The sequence below is a fragment of the Euleptes europaea genome, chromosome 9 (genome assembly GCF_029931775.1).
Source record: "Euleptes europaea isolate rEulEur1 chromosome 9, rEulEur1.hap1, whole genome shotgun sequence".
Lineage (NCBI taxonomy): Eukaryota > Metazoa > Chordata > Lepidosauria > Squamata > Sphaerodactylidae > Euleptes > Euleptes europaea.
Genome location: NC_079320.1, coordinates 21,724,353 through 21,743,899, shown reverse-complemented (window position 1 = coordinate 21,743,899; position 19,547 = coordinate 21,724,353). Strand labels below are relative to the sequence as shown.

Sequence of the window (19,547 nt, the reverse complement as noted above, 5' to 3'; positions counted from 1 at the left end):
GTTAGCTCACCTTACTCTGCGTCTGTAGGCAAAGCATCTTAGGATCTAAGCCACTGCGTTTACAAAAGTCAATACCACGAGTTCCATTTCAGGCTATATTTGTGATTTGTAAAAATGATCCTTGGAAAACAGACAGTACAAGTTGTAGGGTTTGGGGAGATTTGTACTTCTGTCCCCTGGCTGGAAGATGAAAGATTTCATTCCTCCACTGGTGTCAAGTTACATGGAGGGAAAACTGAAAACAGATGTTTTAATTATGCACACTTTGTCATTCGGTGAGATTGGAGAAGGGTTTAATTTGCTTTGTGTTAGAAAGAGGTGAGATTTCCAACTTGTTGGTACTTGCTTTTAATGAATGCAGATTTGGGTGTTGAATCCATTATCTGCTGGTACTTTCTTTTAATGAATGAAAGTTTGGTGTGGAATCCAGAATGTCAACATATAACAGAAGAGTTTAAGAGTTTGAGCCGGCCTCTGAGATACGAGGGAAGTGCTAAGAGAACAAGAGATGGATGCATCTGTTGAATTAACTTACCACTTGTCTTGTTACAAAACTGCAGTCTCTAAGGCCATTGATGCATGGCTCTTTCCTCACGGTCACCCCGCCGACTATTCTGGGGCTTTGCTTTGCTTATGCATGCATTTTCCATCCATCAGTGGTCGCCTCGCTCTCCCCGCACATTTCCACACATTTTCCTCTCATTTTCTGTGCATAATCAAAGCAAAGCCCCAAGTAGGAGTCGGCAGGATGACCGCAAGGAAACAGCCATGCATAAATGGCCTAGGCTGTCTGTTAAACAGGCTCGTTTCAGTAAAGTCTTGATCTCAATCTTTATTGTTACTGTACAGCCCGCCATTCTCACTGAGACTCAAGGTGGTTTACAAAATATGAAAAGCAATTCAGTCAGACAGCAAAAAACTCCAATCAGCAGTGCTGTAACACTAGGATTACAGAACTGGGAAACAATGCAACAAAAACTGTCAAAGGCGACATAACGAAGAAGGTTTAGAAAGGTAGGGGACATTCCAGTAGCAAGGGAGGTGATGTGTATAATAAACCATGCAATAGACTACATTACTCTCTCTTATAGAAGCTGCCTCCTCAGCTGTTCCATTATATTATGATTCTAATCCCTTTGAAATGCCCTTCTGACCATTTTGCTTTTGCACATTCTGCACAATAAGTGGGGGTTGGGTTTTTGATCACCTTTGGCAGGAGAGGAGAGAGGCTGCCTGGTGCAAGAGCTGGGGCTGCGGGCAGGGGTCGCCACCATGAGGCGGCTCAGGGGATCCCTCCCGCCGCCTCTCCTGCTGCTGGGGCTGCTTTTCTGTGCTGGGGTGACGGCGCACGTACCCATAGAGAGGGCTCTGTGTGCCCCCTCTGGCACGCGTGCCATAGGTTCGCCACCACTGTTCTAGAGTAAAGAACGGACAGCTGCAAATAGGCATATCCCTTCAACAGCTGACCTATCATGCCTTATATGCTTTCGGGGAAAAGAGTTGTTTGTGCATCGCAGGACCTTGGATGATCTTGCTAAGCTAATCAGCAAGGGAGGCGAGTCTGGATAGATTAAGTCAGGGAACATGACACACAGCAGTTATAGAATAAGTGCAATTAATCAGTTTATCTAAATCCCTCTGAGGAGCTCATTATTAAAAGTTATATGTGCTACAGTTGGATTTCTTTACAGCTAGAGAACCATCTATGGTCAATTTCCCGTTGTCTAAAGAAGGATTCTGTGGGATATATTGAGAAAAGCCCTAGCATGGCAGCTGCCAATATGTTTCCTGGTGTTCACATTCTTCTTCCCCAAAGCATGCCTTCCCCAGAGCTAGGGTTGCCAGGTCCCTCTTTGCCACCGGTCCCGTGGGAGTTTTTTTTTTGGTGGAGCCTGATGGCAGAGTTTGGGGAGGGGAGGGACTTCAATGCCATAGAGACCAATTGCCAAAGCGGCCATGTTCACCAGGTGAACTGATCTCTATCGACTGGAGATCAGTTGTAATAGCAGGAGATCTCCAGCTAGTACCTGTAGGCTGGCAACCCTACCCAGAGCAAAGAGCTGATCGTGGCTTTCCACCATCTCTTAGGAACAGAAGATGCTTCAGAACAGCCCAGGAGGCATCACATTTGTGTCTGCAGGGAGGGCTCACTCAGAAACAGCTGCTTGCATTACAGGATGAAAGAGGCTTAACTTGGAATCGCCACAAGTTTGCAAGGTTGTGGACCCCTGATTTAGAAAATCTGCATGTCCAGGGAAGGCTAACAATACAACAGTAACAATGCAATTCAAAATTCAATTAAAAGAAACTCAATAAAGCTAGCCCCATCAGTTTAAAACTACCCCAATTTCATAAATAACCATGAATCAATAAAAGTAGCATAGAACAGTCTATGGGCAGGTGATAAAACATGTGGCCTGTAGAGCCAGGTGTGGCTCAGCATGGAATCAAATATGCCTCTTTTTAAAAGAAAGCACAATTTTAAAATTAGGGACAGGGAGTTCTAGAATAATCCGTATGTGAAGGGGACAGGCAAATATTTTTATGGGATTAAAGGGCTTTTTCGATATGCTTAACATAAGAAGATAAGGAAGGCCATGCTGGATCAGACCAAGATCCATCAAGTCCAGCAGTCTGCTCACACAGCAGCCAACCAGGTGCCTTTAGGACAGGGGTGGGGAACCTCCGGCCCGCCTGCCGAGGCCGGGGAGCTCCACGGAGCTAGCTGTCACTAGCCAGGCCCTCATCTCAGCACTTCGGGCTTCACTGGGAAGCCGGAGAGCGTGCACACAAAGCTGAAGGTTGATTGGGTGATTGTGGGGGCGTTTCCTCCAAGTCTCCCTGCTTCCTGTTCCTTGCGAGAGAGAGATAACACGTGCCTGGCCAGCTCTCTCGGCAGCCCAACTTTGTTTCCTTGGCCCCCTCCCCTTCGCCCGTGCCCTACCAGCTTTTTCCAGGCGAGTGAGTGCCTTACCTCGAGTTCTTGCTGCGGGGAAGCCCCTGCCTCCATTCCCCCCCCCCCGCTGCCTGCGCGCTTGCCCCACCACGGCCTCGAGTTCTTGGGGTGGCAGAGGCCCCTGCCTCCATCCCCCTCCCACCGCCTGCATGCTTGCCGTGCCACTTGCTGAGGGTCCCTGCCCAGCCCTCCCTCTGCTTGAGCCCCTGGCCCGCGCACTTGCTGCACCGCCGCCGGAGGGTCCCCCCCCCAGCCCTCCCCGTGTATGTGCGTGTGTGCAGAGATCCCCGGGCTGCTGGTGAGTGCTTGTGTGTGTGTGGGGGAGAAGCCTCCCACCCTCTCTTTCCTTCCTTCCTTTTTTTCTTTCTTTCCTTCCTCCCTTCCCTTCTTACTTTCCTCCCTTCCCTCCCTCCTTCCTTCCTTCTTCCCTTCTTTCTTCCCTTCCCTTCTTTTCTTTCCTTCCTTCCTTCCCTCCCCCTTCTTTCTTTCTTTCTTTCTTTCTTTCTTTCTTTCTTTCTTTCTTTCTTTCTTTCTTTCTTTCTTTCTTTCTTTCTTTCTTTCTTTCTTTCTTTCTTTCTTTCTTTCTTTCTTGCAAACCTCCAAGTGGTGGCTGGAGATCTTGCAACCCTAGCCTCTTTCTCCCCCTCCCCCACACCGGGAGATCTATGCCTGATATGGCCCCCGAACGATGTTATAAATGTGAAAATGGCCCTCGGCAGGAAAAAGGTTCCCCACCCCTGCTTTAGGAAGACAACACTTTACAGAAAGGGAAATTATCAAGGTGAACAGCTGCCAGTAATCCAAGTGAAAACCATTGGCTGGATCCAGCCAGCTTTTCCTCTCAGTCTTGCCCAGATCTCTCCCCCACCCAGTACATCATCCATCACGCAACACACACTAAAACAATACAGCAACTGTCACACGATGTGCACTAAAAGACAATTGCATGGGATGCCCCTGTGCATATTTATTACTTGAGGCCTTGTGCAATCGTCCTGTTTGTGGCTTCCTAGAGGCACCTGGTTGGCCACTGGGTGAACAGACTGCTGGACTTGATGGGCCTTGGTCTGATCCAGCAGGGTCTTATGTGTTCTACTTTCTAATTAAGGCCTCACAACAGCCAGTTTAATTAAGGCCTCAAAAACAGCCAGTGTTTGGGCTGCAGAAACTTTATGGGTTATTAATCCACAAATCAATTGTCAGTAATGTGAAACTGTATATTTCAATCCCGCAACAGGGTTTTCTTTCCCTTTGTTTATTCCTTGTTCTGAAGGTTGTAATTTGGCTCTTTAATTGCGAAAAGGTTGCTGACCCCTGCTGGGGTATGTCAGTACTCTCTCCCCCATTACACTGCACCCAGCAGTCGCATAGGTGGCTTGGCCATGGAACTGACCCTGGCATAGGGTTGCCAACCTCCAGGTAGTAGCTGGCGATCTCCTGCTATTACAACTGATCTCCAACCGATAGAGATCAGTTCACCTGGAGATAATGGCCGCTTTGGCAACTGGACTCTATGGCATTGAAGTCCCTCCCCTCCCCAAACCTCGCTCTCCTCAGGCTCCACCCCAAAAACCTCCCACTGGTGACGAAGAGGGACCTGGCAACCCTACCCTGGCAGTAGCCCCACATACCTGGGAGCCAGGATCAATCATGGTTTCCCAATACAGGTTGCTGAGTATTTTTATTGCACAGAGTTCACACCTTACATATCCACTGTAGGAAAACACTGCCATGTCACGGTGTAGTCAAGGCAAACATGATTGCTATATAAAATGCAATACCTATATTTATACCTATATAAACTGCAATACCTATATAAAATGCAATACCAGCTATACCTCTGGGACTTGTTGGGTTTTTAACTCTACAGGTCTCTGTGCACATCAGGAAAATCTGTTCGGTCTCTAGCCTTTGTGTAAATGCACTGTGTGATTACACACTACTAAATTAACTGAGCGGGACAGCCTGAATCAGAATAATTCCCCCCCCCCCCAGTAAGTACAAGTTGTTAAGGAGAAAGACAACTGAATGAATGACTTTTAAAAACAAACTTTTATTCTGTTACTGTTGTCAGTGGTTAAATTTGATGCCCGTTCGTTCAGGAAAACATTAACTTGATCCAAACAACTGGGACGGTGACCTTCTGTAATAAAGGACTTCATCAGATTGGCCGTCCCCTTCCACAGCTGGCCTATCATAGTTTATACATTGTGTGTGTGAGTGTGTTGTAGGGTGGGGGGAGAGTGGCTTATTTATCTCTGTTCCTTTATGTTCTTGCCAAAGCCAAAGGGAAAGAGAAGAGGAGAAGACTTTTGCAGAAGAGTTTGGGCAGGAATCCTGAAACATGGCAACTGCAGGGAAGGTAAGGCACCCCATTCTTGGGACTCTATCTAAACCTATTGCAAAAGTATATGTTCAAAGTGTTTATGTGTGCCTCTCTTTGATTGCTCGGAGAGTAAAGAATAAAATCCTTAAAACTTTCTGTTGCCTAAGGAAACATTCTGTGGGTTTTATTAATGCAGATTCCTTTCACACTGCTGTGATGAAAGATGAAGCTGTGGAGATTGAGCCCCTGTCCGTGGGTTCAAAATGTGAGGCAGCTTCAACTAAGTGAAGGGGAATGACACAGTCATTCATCAACTTTTTTTTGGAGCTGATGTAATGTAGTGGCTAAGTCTGCAAGCTTTAAAATACAAAATCCCCCGTTCAAATCTTGCCTCACCCACCAGCTAACCAAGTTACACACATGATTTTTCCTCTCAGCCCCCACCTGCAATATATAGTGGCCAACATCACAGGGTTGTTGTAAGGACTTCTGGGGTTAATGAATGTCTATTGAACACTCACAAGCATGGGATAAATTCTAAATATGGTTATGCTGTAACTCAGGGGTCTCTCTCGGATGCCCTTTGAAGGAAGTATGTCAAATGGGACATTTGAGATCTTTTGGCAGCCAATTTAACAGTGCCTTCCTAAGCGGAGTTACACCCTTGTAAGCCCCTGACTTAGAAAGGGATAACTCTGTTTAGGAAGGCACTGTAAGTCTGAAACTAGATCAATTCCTAACTTCTTCTTTTTTTAATTTTAAAGACTCCTTACGTCAGACAGAATGTATTTAAAATGTTTGTGAAATTTCTGGCTCTAAATGAAATGATTTCACTTAATGTACTGAGTTCTGGTGATGAAAGAGCACAGAAGTAAACCAGCTCAACATTCTTCACACAAAGCCGAGAGGGGTTTTTAATCTCGGGGGCAGCTTCATGAAGTGTTACAAGAGGAATACTTATTGTACACCTTCCAGTGGACTATGAAAGGGTACTTGCAGGGGTGAAACGGGCTGCCTTGTTTAACATCTGGAGCTTATGCATCTGGCCCTTGCAAATTTATTTTCATACACTGTGCCTGAAGCAAGAGGAAACACCACTCCCTTGCCTTTCCTCTTTCCCCATTTTGTTTTTATGCAAAGGTCATCTTTGTTGTATATAGGCCAAGGGATACCGTACTAAACACAGAGAGTGCCTCAAACTGCAAAGGCTTAAGTTATTGTGGGACTAAATGTCAACCTCCTCTTCTGGCCAGTTTTCTATGAGCAGGTAATTCTTGGATACAAAGGACTTGCAATCTGAACTGGTACCGCCTACCAATGCTTTACAACTTCGTAGGGTTGCCAGGCCATTCCTGGCAATTGGTGGAAGATTTGGGGAGAGGGATATGGGGAGGGGGTGCAACGCTGTGTGCACTGTTATATCTAGGGCTGCCAACCTCCAGGAACTAGCTGGAGATCTCCTGCTATTACAACTGATCTCCAGCCGACAGAGATCAGTTCACCTGGAGAAAATGGCCTCTTTGGCAATTGGACTCTGTGGCATTGAAGTCCCTCTCCTCCCCAAACCCTGTCCTCCTTAGGCTCCACCCCAAAAACCTCCCACTGGTGGCGAAGAGGGACCTGGCAACCCTAGTTATATCTGGGGCTGCCAACCTCTGGGTGGCACCTGGAAATCTCCCACTATTACAATGGATCCCCAAACTGTCAAGATCAGTTCCCCTGGAGAAAATGGCTCCTTTGGAGTAGACTCTATGGCATTATACCCTGCTTAGGTTCCTCCCCGCCCCAAACCCAGCCTTCCTCTAGCTCCACCCCCAAAATCTCCAGATATTTCTTAAAACCAAAACTGGCACCCCAGTTATATCACTTCTAGGGGAAACCTGGAAGTGATGTTGGTTAGTTCTAGGAATCACTGGAAATTCTATGGTAAAACCATAGAGTTGGCAGCTCCTGAATCGGCAACTCAGAGATGCTGGAGAAAGAAGCACAATTTGCCAGTCACAGAAGCAGGATGCTGCTTTCCTTAGCCTCAGCACTTACCCCTAACATGAGGGGACTTGTTAGAAAAGTGCTGGTTGCTGGAAATGGAAAATTGTCTCCAGAGGCCACTGCAAAGTCACAAGGGTCTCTGGGATATAGGGTTGCCATCTCCGGGCTGGGAAATACCTGGAGATTTTGGGGGTGGAACCTGAGCAGGGTTTGGGGAGGGGAAGGTGGGGTATAATGCCATAGGGTCCACCTTCCAAAGTGGCTGTTTTCTCCAGGTGAACTGCTTTCTCTTGCCTAAAGATCAGTTGTAACAGCAGGATATCTTCAACCACCACGTGGAGGCTGGCGACCCTACTGGGACAGTCTCCCTTTACGGTGCCCAGGGGAAAGAAGTTCAGTGTTGACCCTTCAGTACCAGTCTGCATATTTTGGTACGTGAGAGAGTTGTCCAGGAAGAAGCCGTGAATTGGGTGCTGAGGCTCTCGTGCCCTATTTTAAGGCCCGTCATTACCAATTCGGCTTGAAGGGGGGTGAGAGAACTGTGCTTGGCTCCCTCCCTTGGAAATGGGAGAAATCATAAGAACTCTGGGGCAGTTTTTAGTTGAAGAAGGGTGAGAGAGCAGTGCATGGCTTCCTCCCTGGAAATGGGAAAATCAATAAATAAAACAATAAATAGAACATATAAACATATATGAAAAGACACAAAAGGCAGAGGGCTTTTGTTTGACTAGCTGGCTTATCAAGGACCTTGCTATTAAAGTGGTCTTATTGTTCTTTGCACGTTTACCCATCATTTCAATTAAACTGTGTAGTTTTAAAATGAGCCTTTCGGAGGTTTTTTATAAGCTCTTGTTGGTCCTTCCTCACACATGCCTCCTCGAATCAATTTTTGGCACTCCTAATTATGTTTGACCCACCCATTCCATATCACTCCAAATCTCTTTTCCCACTTCCTCTGGTGATTTCCAGCCGGCCTGAAATTCAGATGTTTTGTTCTGATTAGCTTTTACAAGCACAGCCATAGATGCTGGGAGTGGGGAGTTTGATGCTGTGGCTGAGTGGATGCTAGGGTTGCCACTCTCAGGCTCTGCCCCCAAAACTCCCGCCGGTGGCAAAAAGGGAACCGGCAACCCCAGTGAATGCAGAAGGGACAGGGGTTTGCGGCAAAGGGAGCAGCTCTTTGTTAATGCAGTTCCAACATGTCTTGAAAAGGATTTTTTTTTAAATTGGGTTGGCTGTTACTAGTAACAAGTGGGAACCCACAAGGACCTCTGGGAGGCATCTCATTTTCCCCTCTCCCACTATTTCCTCTTTCCCTTTCCTGAAAACCGCCTTAGCCTCTCCCCTTTTTCTGTTTCCTTCTCCCTAGGTTGGCCAACCTCCAGGTGGGGCTTGGAGATCTTCTAGAATCCCAGTGGATGTCCCAGCACCAGAAATGAGTTTCCTCTTAGGATTGCCAGCTCCAGGTTGGGAAATCCCTGCAGATTTGGGGGGGGGGGGTAGAGCCTTGGGAGGGTGAGGTTTGGGGAGGAACGTGACCTCAGCATATAATGCCATAGACTCCACTCTCCAAAGCAGCCATTTTCTCCATGGGAACTAATGTCTGTCATCTGGAGATCAGTTGTAATTCTGGGTGTTCTCCAGCCCTCACTTGGAGGCAACCCTACTTCGCCTGGAGGTAATGGCTGCTTTGGAGGGTGGAGTCTATGGCATTAAACCCTTCTGAGGGCGCTCCTCTCCTCAAACCATTCTTTCTTTGACTCTACCCCTCAAATCTCCAGGAATTTCCCAACCTGAAGTTGGAAACCCTATCTCCTTCCCACCCAACAGCCAACCTACTTGTATTTGCCCCTCTGTCTTAGGTTTTCCATCTCCCCCTCCCACCTCCCCTGCAGCCTCCACCTTGGAAAACTACAGTGGGGACCAAAGAATCTTACATTAGTCTCCTCTCTCCTTCTTAATCTCCTTTTTTCATCTTTTTACCATGTGAGGTAGGTTACGCTAAAAGTTGTAACTGGTCCAAAATCACCCAGTGAGCTTCTACAGCACAGGCCTAGTTGAGTCATGCATGTTGGGTGGTATCAAGTCACCCAGAGGTTACTGCCAGGGTTGCCAAGCTCCCAGTGGGACCAGGAGATCCCCAGGAATTACAACTGAACTCCAGGCAATGGAGGTCCATCCCCCTGGAGAAAATGGCTGCTTTGGAGGGTGGATTCTAAGATGATGGATTCAGGAAGAACAAAACTTCATACAGTGTTTAACTAACTTGTCAGACTCACAGGCACAGGATGTTATGATGGCACTGGCTTAGCTGGATTTAAAAGTGAATTAATCAATCCTAAAATCAGCTTGATTATAAATTAATAGCTCAGTTTATTTGTATTTCCTTTTGCAGCTAAAGCTGAAACCCAACTTAGGCATTTCAACGAAGTAGCTTGCCAAAATTGTAATAAACATCTGCATTTTTGAGGGACTATACTGTATGGCGATACCAAAAACTAGAGTGATGGGACACAGAACAATATAGGATCATACTGGGTCAAGCAGAGAGATTGGCTTAAAAATTTTTTTTTTATTAATTTTCTGATTTCCTCCCTCCGTACTTTCCTCCCCAAAGCTTGTTACGTGCAAATCAGATGTTTTTGCAATTTCTTCTCCCTGTCCTGAACTGTGGAAAAGCCAGATGGAGTTTTAATAGATGTTCTCATGTGTGGTGGAGGGCCCCTTTCCAGAAGTTCTAAAATCTCCATTTTTGGTTTGTTGACTTCTTTCCACTTGTTTTTCACTTTCAACCATCTCAGTTACTTAGAGAAATGCCCCTCACTGAAGCTCTTATGAAGGGCATCATGGAAACGATTCTGTAATCTGTTCTGATGATGTATGTTTTCACAGGTAATTAAATGCAGAGCTGCAGTCATCTGGGAAGCGGGCCAGATGCCTTCTCTTGAAGAGGTAGAGGTGGCACCACCACGAACCCATGAGATTCGAGTGAAGGTAAGCATTCTTACTCTTAAGCATTCTTACTTTTTCTGCAATAAGTGATTATTGCAGTGAATGAACCTCTGACAGCTTCGTAGGAGGATCAGAGAAAGTAGAATTTGGGAAAATACAAATATTATTCAGAGTTTCTGTCTTTTTTTGGCAGAATCCCTTGAGGAGAAGGCTACAGGCAAGGCTGTGTATACTCCATTTAAAATAAATCCAGGTTCTGCATCAAGGAAGCAAATATTTTGCATCCATAAGAAGCCACGCAACAGATATATTTTCATGAGAAATTAGTTTTTGCATGATTTAAATTTGCATAGCAATGCTAAAAAGGGTCTGATTGAAAGATGTACAATAAGAAGATATAATAAAGGATTATGTGGTCTTTTAAAGAACATTTTAGAATAGTGGGGTTCCCCACCAGTATCACATCTATCTTACTTAGATTCAGCTTCGGTGTTTTTAACGTCATCTTCTCTTTCATGGCCTCCATGTCCTGGTTTAGGACTGGGTCAGCTGCTCCTGGATACTGAGTGAAAAGCAGATCTGTGTATCATCAACCTACTGCATATTTTTGAGTACCAAGTGCTTGAAAATGTACATAAGCAGTACATGAATAAGCAGTACAAATACTGAAGTTCTGTTGTACGTATTTGCACATAGATAGTGGCCACGGGGATCTGTCGGACAGATGACCATGTACGGGCAGGTGTTTTTCCTGACATTGATTACCCAGTTATTGTGGGCCATGAAGCAGCTGGTATTGTTGAAAGTGTTGGACCAGAAGTCACCTGTGTAAAGCCAGGTAAGGATGAATTTGTGAGAGCAGCAAACAAACAAAACCTGAGACAGTTCTGTGCTTTGTAAGAAAGTATTATTTACAAATGTGCCCTGGAAGACCCAGGGCAAAACTTAAGATGGTACAGTATGATCAAGAAAACACTTGTCTTATTTCAGCTCATCATTTAGGTGGCTGAGAGAGAAGCCCTTCCACCCCCTTGGGTAACACAGGGGTTTAACAATAGTGGGGAGCTACTCTGGTAGCTTTAAAAAGCTTTCAATGGTAACTTTAATGATTCTTATATGACTGCTTTCTGCTATTTATCAATGAAATTGTGATGGACCATTTATCTTCCGTATCCTTCTGCTCTTACCTCTGCTGATTTAAGTATGACTTAAGTCCACAAAACTTGGCATAATTTTTAGCCTGAATTAAAATTGAAAATATGAAAATGTTATGTTCTATCTGCATGAAGGTATACAAAACTGAAACTGCAATCATGCCAGTCTAAATCTATTCACATCGACAGATTGGAATGAATTCAGCAGGAAACTGCACAATAAGTGTTCTGTCCAAAATAATGTTTTTATGTGCTTCATGCATGCAAGGTTTAACCTAAAAACTATTATTTTCCCCCTACAAGGTGACAAAGTCATTCCTTTATGTGTTCCCCAGTGTGGAGAATGCGCCTCCTGTCTGAATCCTAAAACAAACTGTTGCCTCAAAGGCCAGTAAGTCTGTTTGATATCTTCATTATTCATTAGGGTTGCCAGCTCTGGGTTGGGAAATACCTAGAGACATTGGGGGTGGAACCTGGTGAGGGTGGGGTTTGGGGAGGGGAAGGACCTCAGCAGGGTATAATGCCATAGAGTTCATCCTCCAAAGCAGCCATTTTCTCCAGGGGAATTCATCTTGGTTGGCTGGAGATCAATTATAATAGCAGGAGATGCTAGTAAGTTCAGTATGGGTTTGCTAGTAAGTTCAGGTTATGATACAGACCCTGTCTGGATCTCTTCAAACAGCGTCTGTCAATCTCAAAACCTGATGCCGGACAAAACAAGCCGATTTACCTGCAAAGGGAAGCAAGTTTACCACTTTCTATGGACTAGCACTTTCTCCGAATACACAGTTATACCGGAGGCTTCCATTGCAAAGATTGACAATGCTGCTCCTCTGGAGAAAGTCTGTCTGTTTGGTTGCGGGTTTTCTACTGGCTACGGAGCTGCCATCAATTCGGCCAAGGTAACAATCCATGAATGTGTGCGCTTCCCAGACAGCTGTGAGTAAAGGCTTGCTTCCTCCCTGCTGGAGGAATTGAACAATCAGGAATCATCCTTCAGACTTGCCCTTATACCTTTCGGTGCAAGTAGGGCTAAGGCTACTCAAGCGTTCTTGCTGCCACTAGATCTACCTCCCGAAAGGGTTGCCAGGTTGCTTCACCATCAGCGAGAGGTTTTTGGGGCAGAGCCTGTGGAGGATGGGGTTTGGGGAGGGGAGAGTCTTCAATGCCATAGAGTTTTTGGAGAGGAGGTGGGGGTGGGGGTCGGGCGCTCCTGGAAGTGCTGCATTTCAAAGGGCTGGTTTCCACTCAAACTCCCGGTTTGAGTGGTAAAGGCCTGTTGCGATGCGGCATTTCCGGGTGTAAAACGCACCACAAGGCCGTTTTCCACTCAAATGGTTCCTTGTGATGCGTTTTACACCTGGAAGTGCCGCATCGCAACAGGCCTTTACCACTCAAACTGGGAGTTTGAGTGGAAACCGGCCCTTTGCAATGCAGCACTTCCATGTGTAAACCGGAAGCGACCTGTCCCTGCCTGCACAGATTGCCCGCCGACCCTCAGCTGGTCAGTGGGCGGCCAGGTGGATTGGCGGGGGTTTGCCCGCCACCACCTGGCACTTGGCAACCCTACTGTGGTCACAGCCACAAGACAACTGCCACAGGAAATGGAATCAACCACACAATGGCTGCTGCAACAGGCGGAGCCAGCCATCAAATGTTATAACTCTAATAGTAACTCTTTATCATTTCAGGCCGAAGGTCTGTTTAACAGGATGTCTTCTAAAATGACCATATAGTTTAAAAATAGTTTCTTGCACTCGTACAGTGAGGATCCTTGTGTTGTGGTGGCAGCTGCTGCTTAAGCAAAGTTTTTCAAATCTGCATAGACCATCAGATCTCAAGTGAACACTCGGCAGCCATGCTGGGCAACTTTCTAAAAGCACTTGGCAGGCACAAGGTTCCCATTATGAGGACCCTTGTCCTAGAGTATCCTTTATCCCTTCTCTTTATCTCCAGTTGTCCTGTTCTATTTCTTGCACTGTCCTCTTCCTTCCACTAGCCCCTTTTCTCAACTGTATTTTTTTACACTGACTTTGTTCTGCACAATCTTGTCTCTATCGCCGTTCCTTTCCTGCCTTCCTGCTCTTCATCTTACCCCAGCATCCTGCCTTGGCCCCTGATTCTGTGACATTATTTATATCTTGTGAAGATCAACTTGAGAAGCTCTGCTCTGTATGCCTCTGACGGGGCCTTCTCTGTGTTGACTCCTCACTCATGGAGCTCATTCTCTGCATTGGTTCTTGTAGTTTATCTGGGCTGTGTAACCGTGGTCTTGGTATTTTCTTTCCTGATGTTTCGTCAGAAGTGTCAAGTGTGTAGGAAGAGTAATATATAGTCAGAAAGGGGTTGGGTTGAGCTGAATCATTGTCCTGCAAAAAGTATCAAAGGTAATGTGCTAATCATTGTCCTGTAAGTATCAAGATAATGTGCTAATGAGGGTGTGGTATGTTAATATGGAACCATTGTATCCTGAAGTGATCTGTTAATGTGTGAAATCCAAAGCTAATCTGCATGGTTATTGTTGACTGTAGTCTTTGTTATTCTGGAGGTTTTCAGGACAGGAAGCCAAGCCTTATTCATTCTTAAACTTAATGATTCAGCTCAACCCAACCCCTTTCTGACTATATATTACTCTTCCTACACACTTGACACTGAGAGACACTGTCCTTCAGTGTTACTCCTCTGAAGATGCCTGCCACAGCTGCTGGCTAAACGTCAGGAAAGAAAATACCAAGACCACGGTTACACAGCCCGGATAACCTACAAGAACCATTGAACTCTGACCGTGAAAGCCTTCGACTCATTCTCTGCAGTTTGCCTGGTACCACTTTACAGTTTTAGGCATGCAAGGAACATTTTCTTTAATTCTCCCTGGTGAGAATTACTCTTTATTCCATGTATTAATTCATTTTTAATTGTTGTTTGCTGGCTTTTGATCTCTTATGCTTTTTAAAATCTCAGCTGCCTTTTATCTCTGTTGCTTTGGGGGAATCTCTACAATTCTTTACAACTTTATCTATTTCTCATGCATTTGCATTATGTTGAAATTTCTTGTAAAGCAGCCCAACAATTTGGGATGGGAGGCAGTCTAAAAATGTTCCAAATAATAGATAGGTAATGTCTTGCAAATCTTGAACCCAGGGCTCTTGTTTATATTGTTTGTCAGGTTGAGCCTGGTTCTACCTGTGCCGTCTTTGGCTTGGGAGGCGTTGGCCTGTCTGTTGTCATGGGCTGCAAAACAGCTGGAGCCTCCAGGATTATTGGGGTTGACATCAACAAAGACAAATTTGCTAAAGCGAAAGAGTTAGGAGCCACCGACTGCATCTCTCCTAATGATTTCGACAAACCCATTGATAAGGTGCTTCTGGAGATGACTGGTCTTGGAGTGGACTATACATTTGAGGTGATTGGGCGTATTGACACAGAGGTAAGCGCTTCTTCCTTTTGGTAATCTCTTTTACTCATTTTATAGCTGAGAGCTAGCATCTGATATTATCCAGAATCTCCAGAAAGAGGGTATGTGAATTACTGATTCATCTTCTTTCCACACTCCTGGATAGTGTCTGAAACTTTTACATTCTTCCCCTCACCCCATCATCCCATCACCTGGAGATGTGCAAGTTTTAGACATGTGTATGTATGTATAAATTGTTGTCTTGATCTGGATGGCCCAGGCTAGCGTGGTATCATCAGATCTTGGCAGCTAAGCAGGGTTGGCCTTGGTTAGTACTTGGATGGGAGACCACCAAGGAAGTCCAGGGTTGCTATGCAGAGGTAGGCAATGGCAAACCACCTCTGTCTCATTCCTTGAACACCCTACAAGGTTGCCATAAGTTGGCTGTGATTTGACAGCACATTCCTCCACCAGCATAAATTGTCACTTGAGGCTGTTGCCAGTCAAGTGCTGCTTCTACACTGTGGTTCCTCCCAATTTAACGCATTACCACCACCACCACCCCCGATTTTTGGGGCTTTCAGGGCCTTCTTCTTTGAGCCGGAGGAAAGAAAGACGTTCTTTGCTCTGACTCATAAAGGGACGCGTGAGGTGGTTGCAGGTGGAGTGTTTGTGTGGATGCCTCACCCACAGCCAGTCCAGGGAGTGGGCAGGGCTAAGCTCCACCTTCAAAATGGCAGAGCAAAGCTTAGCATGTCCCCCCTGCCACAGCCCTTTAATGGGCTTTTTTCCAGTTCATAGCTGAACTGCAGTGTCCCTTTAATCATGGCTCAGCTGTAAAGGGGCCAAGGGAAGTTGAGTGCTCATTGGCACATCCATCAATGGCACATCATTGGCGCTTCCTCACTGACATGATGGAGAGGCCAGGTCAGCAGCAGGGAGGGGGCATGGGGACGTTATCCCCACCTAGAATTGGCCAACCTCCAAGCAGTAATCTCCAGGTGACAGAGATCTATTTGCCTAAAGAAAATGGCTGCTTTGGAAGGTGGACTTTATGGCATTATCCTCCACTGAAGTCTCTCCTGTCCCCAGACCCTGCCCTCCCCAGGCTCCACCCATTAAATCTCCAGGTATTTCCCAACTCAGAGCTGGCATCTCTATCCCTACCTGCTCCCCTGCATGGAAGGCTCCATCATTTCTTTTTCTTAGTTTATTTTGTTTTGTCTCCAACAGGTAGCTGCCCTGGCCTCTTCCCGCTTGGGTTCTGGAACTTGCGTGCTGGTAGGGGCGCCTCCTTCAGGATCGGCGCTCACATTCGACCCCAAACTGGTCCTCACAGGGAGGAAACTGATAGGGTCTTTCCTTGGAGGTGGGGGTTGTTTAAAACAGGTCATCTCATATGATAGTTACTACATGTGTGTTACATTCACTGAAATAGGATGTATGTCCTCTTAAAGGACGTATAGGACGATAACGCATGGCTGTTTTCTCTGGGGAAACTCCCGGGCATGCAGCGAATCTACCATGTCAACACGCATGGCCGCCTCTGGCCTGCGGGTTCAACCCGGCCCATCCCAGAGCTTCCCCGAGTTTTAAGTTGCTCTGTTATTGCGACTTTAACCCAAGCCCCGCTACAAACGCGAGAGCTTTTGTACAGCTTCTGGGTTGACTCTCCGTCAGAGGCGAGCCACTGGCAGACTAGGCCGTGACAGCAGCAGCACCTTTACGGCACCCGGACCCCATGCCCCGACTCTCCCCCTCCCCCTCCACCGGCTTCCCTTCACCTCCGGCGTAGAGTTGCCAACTGCCAGGTAGTAGCAGGAGATCTCCTGCTAATTCAACTGATCTCCAGCCGATAGAGATCAGATCACCTGGCGAAAAATGGCCGCTTTGGCAATGGGAGTCTATGGCATTGAAGTCCTTCCCCTCCCCAAACCCCGCTCTCTTCAGGCTCTGCCCCCCAAATCTCCCACCGGTTGCGAAGAGGGACCTGGCAGCCCTACTCCGGTGGGACAGCGTTGTGGAGGAGCGCAGAGCCATGCCTCCATCTGCCTCCCTACCGCCGGATTTCCCTCACCGACAGTGGGATGGGGTGGTGGAGGAGTGCGGAGCTATGCTGCTGCCTCCACCCGAGGCTGGACCCCACGCCTCTCTCTCTCTCTCCCTGGCAGCACGCCTTGAACACGTGATCAATAGGGGCGCTACAGAGGAGGGACAAACAATTCTAAAATGGACAATGCGTTATCGGCCATAGTATTTTTTCACACACCAATTACATTTTCTACCTCAGGCACCAACTTTTTGGGGACCATTTGTTTCACTAAGCAGCCATAGAAGCTCAAATAGAAATGGAAGGAGTGGGTGTTCTTATTAGGGTTGCCAGCTACAGGTTGGGAAATAACTGAAGATTTTTGGGGTGGCGCCTGAGGATAGCAGGGTTTGGGGAGGGGAGGGGCTTCAGTGGGGTATAACGCCAGAGCTTACTTTACAAAGCAGCCTTTTTCTTCAGGTGAACTTATCTCTGTTGTCTGGAGATCAGTTGTAATCCCAGGAGATCTCCAGCCACCACCTGAAGAGTGGCAACCCAAATTCTTATATCTGGCTTACTGTATCCCAACTGTTGCTTTATGGCAGCTTTGCAGCAGTTTTCAAACACTGAGAGTCAGCAGAGACAGACCGCTTTCAGTTTCAGCCAGTTTACTGGTATACTCTTCAGTCCCCAGGAGTGTGCTAGCCTCAGATCCACGTGTACAGAAGTGTACATAAACACATGTGTTGGCATACTAATGACATGCACAAGGACATTTCTGGTATCCAGTGATTTCACAATGCACTGTCTAAAATAGAGCCTGCTATTTGAATCATGTATTGAAGATCCAAAAGGGCTAATGGACTATCTCGCATCTAGAGAGAAAGGCGAACCAATTGTATCCTTCCTGGAAAAGCTTGATGTGGCCACAGTGATCACACCCTGACTAGATTACTGCAATAAAGTCCACATGGGGCTGCCTTTGAAGATTGTTCACAAGCTTCAGTTGCTTCGGAGAATAACTGCAAGACTGCTGACTGGTAAAAACACCCTGAGCACACATCTGGCCAGCACTGACAGGACATCACTGGCTCCAAATCATTTCCAAGCAGAATTCAAAGGGCCAGAGTTGATGGCTGAGCTCACTATCCGAAACTCTTTTTCATGTGCTCCCACCTCATCTCAGGAATAGCTTCCTTGCATATTATTCAGCACATTCTTAGACAGTCCAACCAAACAGAGAATCTGCCCGTGTGGAAAGGCAAAGACAGAAACACTTACCCATTTTTAATTCAATTGTGATTTATATTCTTCTTTAAGATCATATTTTGTCACTCCATTAATTTCACACTTTCCTGTTTGTTCTCACAATTATAATTTAATTTATCTGCTATCTGGTAAAGATAAGGCTGTTACTCTATCTGTAGTTTATTACTTAACAGCTGCCTTGAAGATACGCTGAAATTTATAACCAAGTTATGCCTAAATGCTCATCTGCAAACAGGTGCTCTTTTTGCACTGCAGCTGGAACAGCCATATATTCAGCTGGCTATTCTTTTCAGTTTCAGCACAAGATATTTTTATTTTCCCAAAATGATAATGATTTGTGTTATTTTGGTTGCTGCTCTCATCAGAACTGATTGCCTAATAGTGCCAGTTTGCTACTTGATATTGTTTATTTTTTTAAGATTGCTGAAATGTTGATATTTGTTCAGCGACTTAGATCCTGTGATGCACAGGCAGAAACGTAAATGGCATAGTTCCGCTTGTACCGTATCTTGTTCAGCATCTAGTGCTCTCCTCCCATACATTATAAGGCCAAGAAAAACGGCCTTTTTCTTGCATTTCCTCTTGTGCAAGAGCTCTAGCTCAAGTGGAAATTTTGCACTGGATCCAACCCATTGTTTTTGCGGCATTTTGTTCACACCCAATAATGTCTTTTCTCCTTAAAACAAAAACAAAAACACATGGAGCATATGGACTGACTGACAACTGTCTTGGTTTTTTACCCAGGTTGGAAGTTAAAAGAAGCTCTCCCAAAACTGGTTTCTGATTATATGAACAAGAAATGTAACCCAGATGCTTTAATAAGTCACACGTTGCCCTTTGAGAAGATTGCCGAAGGCTTTGAGCTTCTGCACGCAGGAAAAAGGTAATGAACCCACATTTCACCATTAATTTTCCAAGACAAAAGAATCTGCTATTTCTCTGGAAGAGCCCAAGAGGAAAAGGTCCATCTTCTTTTCACATGCATTGAGGATCGTAGGACTAGACTTTGACCAAAGACATACCTCTGATAACTCATAACCTTGTATGTCTAATAAGAGATGTGCCCTTGTAAACAGAGTCATGATTTTCTCTCTATATATATTGGGCATTATTAAGGATCCTTTTGGAAATGGTTTAATCTTTTTCCTTTCTCTTTCAGTATTCGCTGCGTCTTGTTGTTTTAAAGTTCCTACGGCAACCAGTCACTGGGGCATTAGCTCAAGACAGTGTCTTGTTCTGCAGATACTTCATGTACCTGACTAAATCCAACAGTCATTGACGCGTACAAAATTTCAGCTAACACCAATATATTTTAACACTGAAACTGTTAGCCTTTACAGCCATAAAGAGAGCAAGATTCAAGACCAGCAGCATCTTAGAGACCAACAATTTTTAGGGGAATAAGTTTTCAAGAGCCAAAGCTCCTTTCATCAGAAAGATGCAATTCCTATGTCGACTGTAACTGTAAGGACGATGGA

General features: G+C 45.8%; 1 protein-coding gene across 1 annotated transcript; it reads left to right on the top strand.

Moving 5' to 3' along the window:
• Positions 1 to 5,226: 5,226 nt before the first annotated feature.
• LOC130482936 (alcohol dehydrogenase 1-like) lies at positions 5,227 to 19,253 on the top strand. The gene is made up of 9 exons (XM_056855815.1): positions 5,227 to 5,318; positions 10,164 to 10,265; positions 10,920 to 11,061; positions 11,681 to 11,768; positions 12,060 to 12,279; positions 14,544 to 14,804; positions 16,005 to 16,140; positions 18,814 to 18,952; positions 19,229 to 19,253. Exons 1-9 carry the CDS (start codon positions 5,301 to 5,303, stop codon positions 19,251 to 19,253), a joined length of 1,131 nt encoding a protein of 376 aa, XP_056711793.1. The 5' UTR covers positions 5,227 to 5,300.
• Positions 19,254 to 19,547: the final 294 nt, after the last annotated feature.

Coding starts and splice junctions, on each gene's coding strand:
- LOC130482936 (XM_056855815.1), top strand. Junction 11,062..11,680: donor AGTCACCTGTGTAAAGCCAG/GTAAGGATGAAT, acceptor TCCCCCTACAAG/GTGACAAAGTCATTCCTTTA. Junction 12,280..14,543: donor CTGCCATCAATTCGGCCAAG/GTAACAATCCAT, acceptor ATTGTTTGTCAG/GTTGAGCCTGGTTCTACCTG.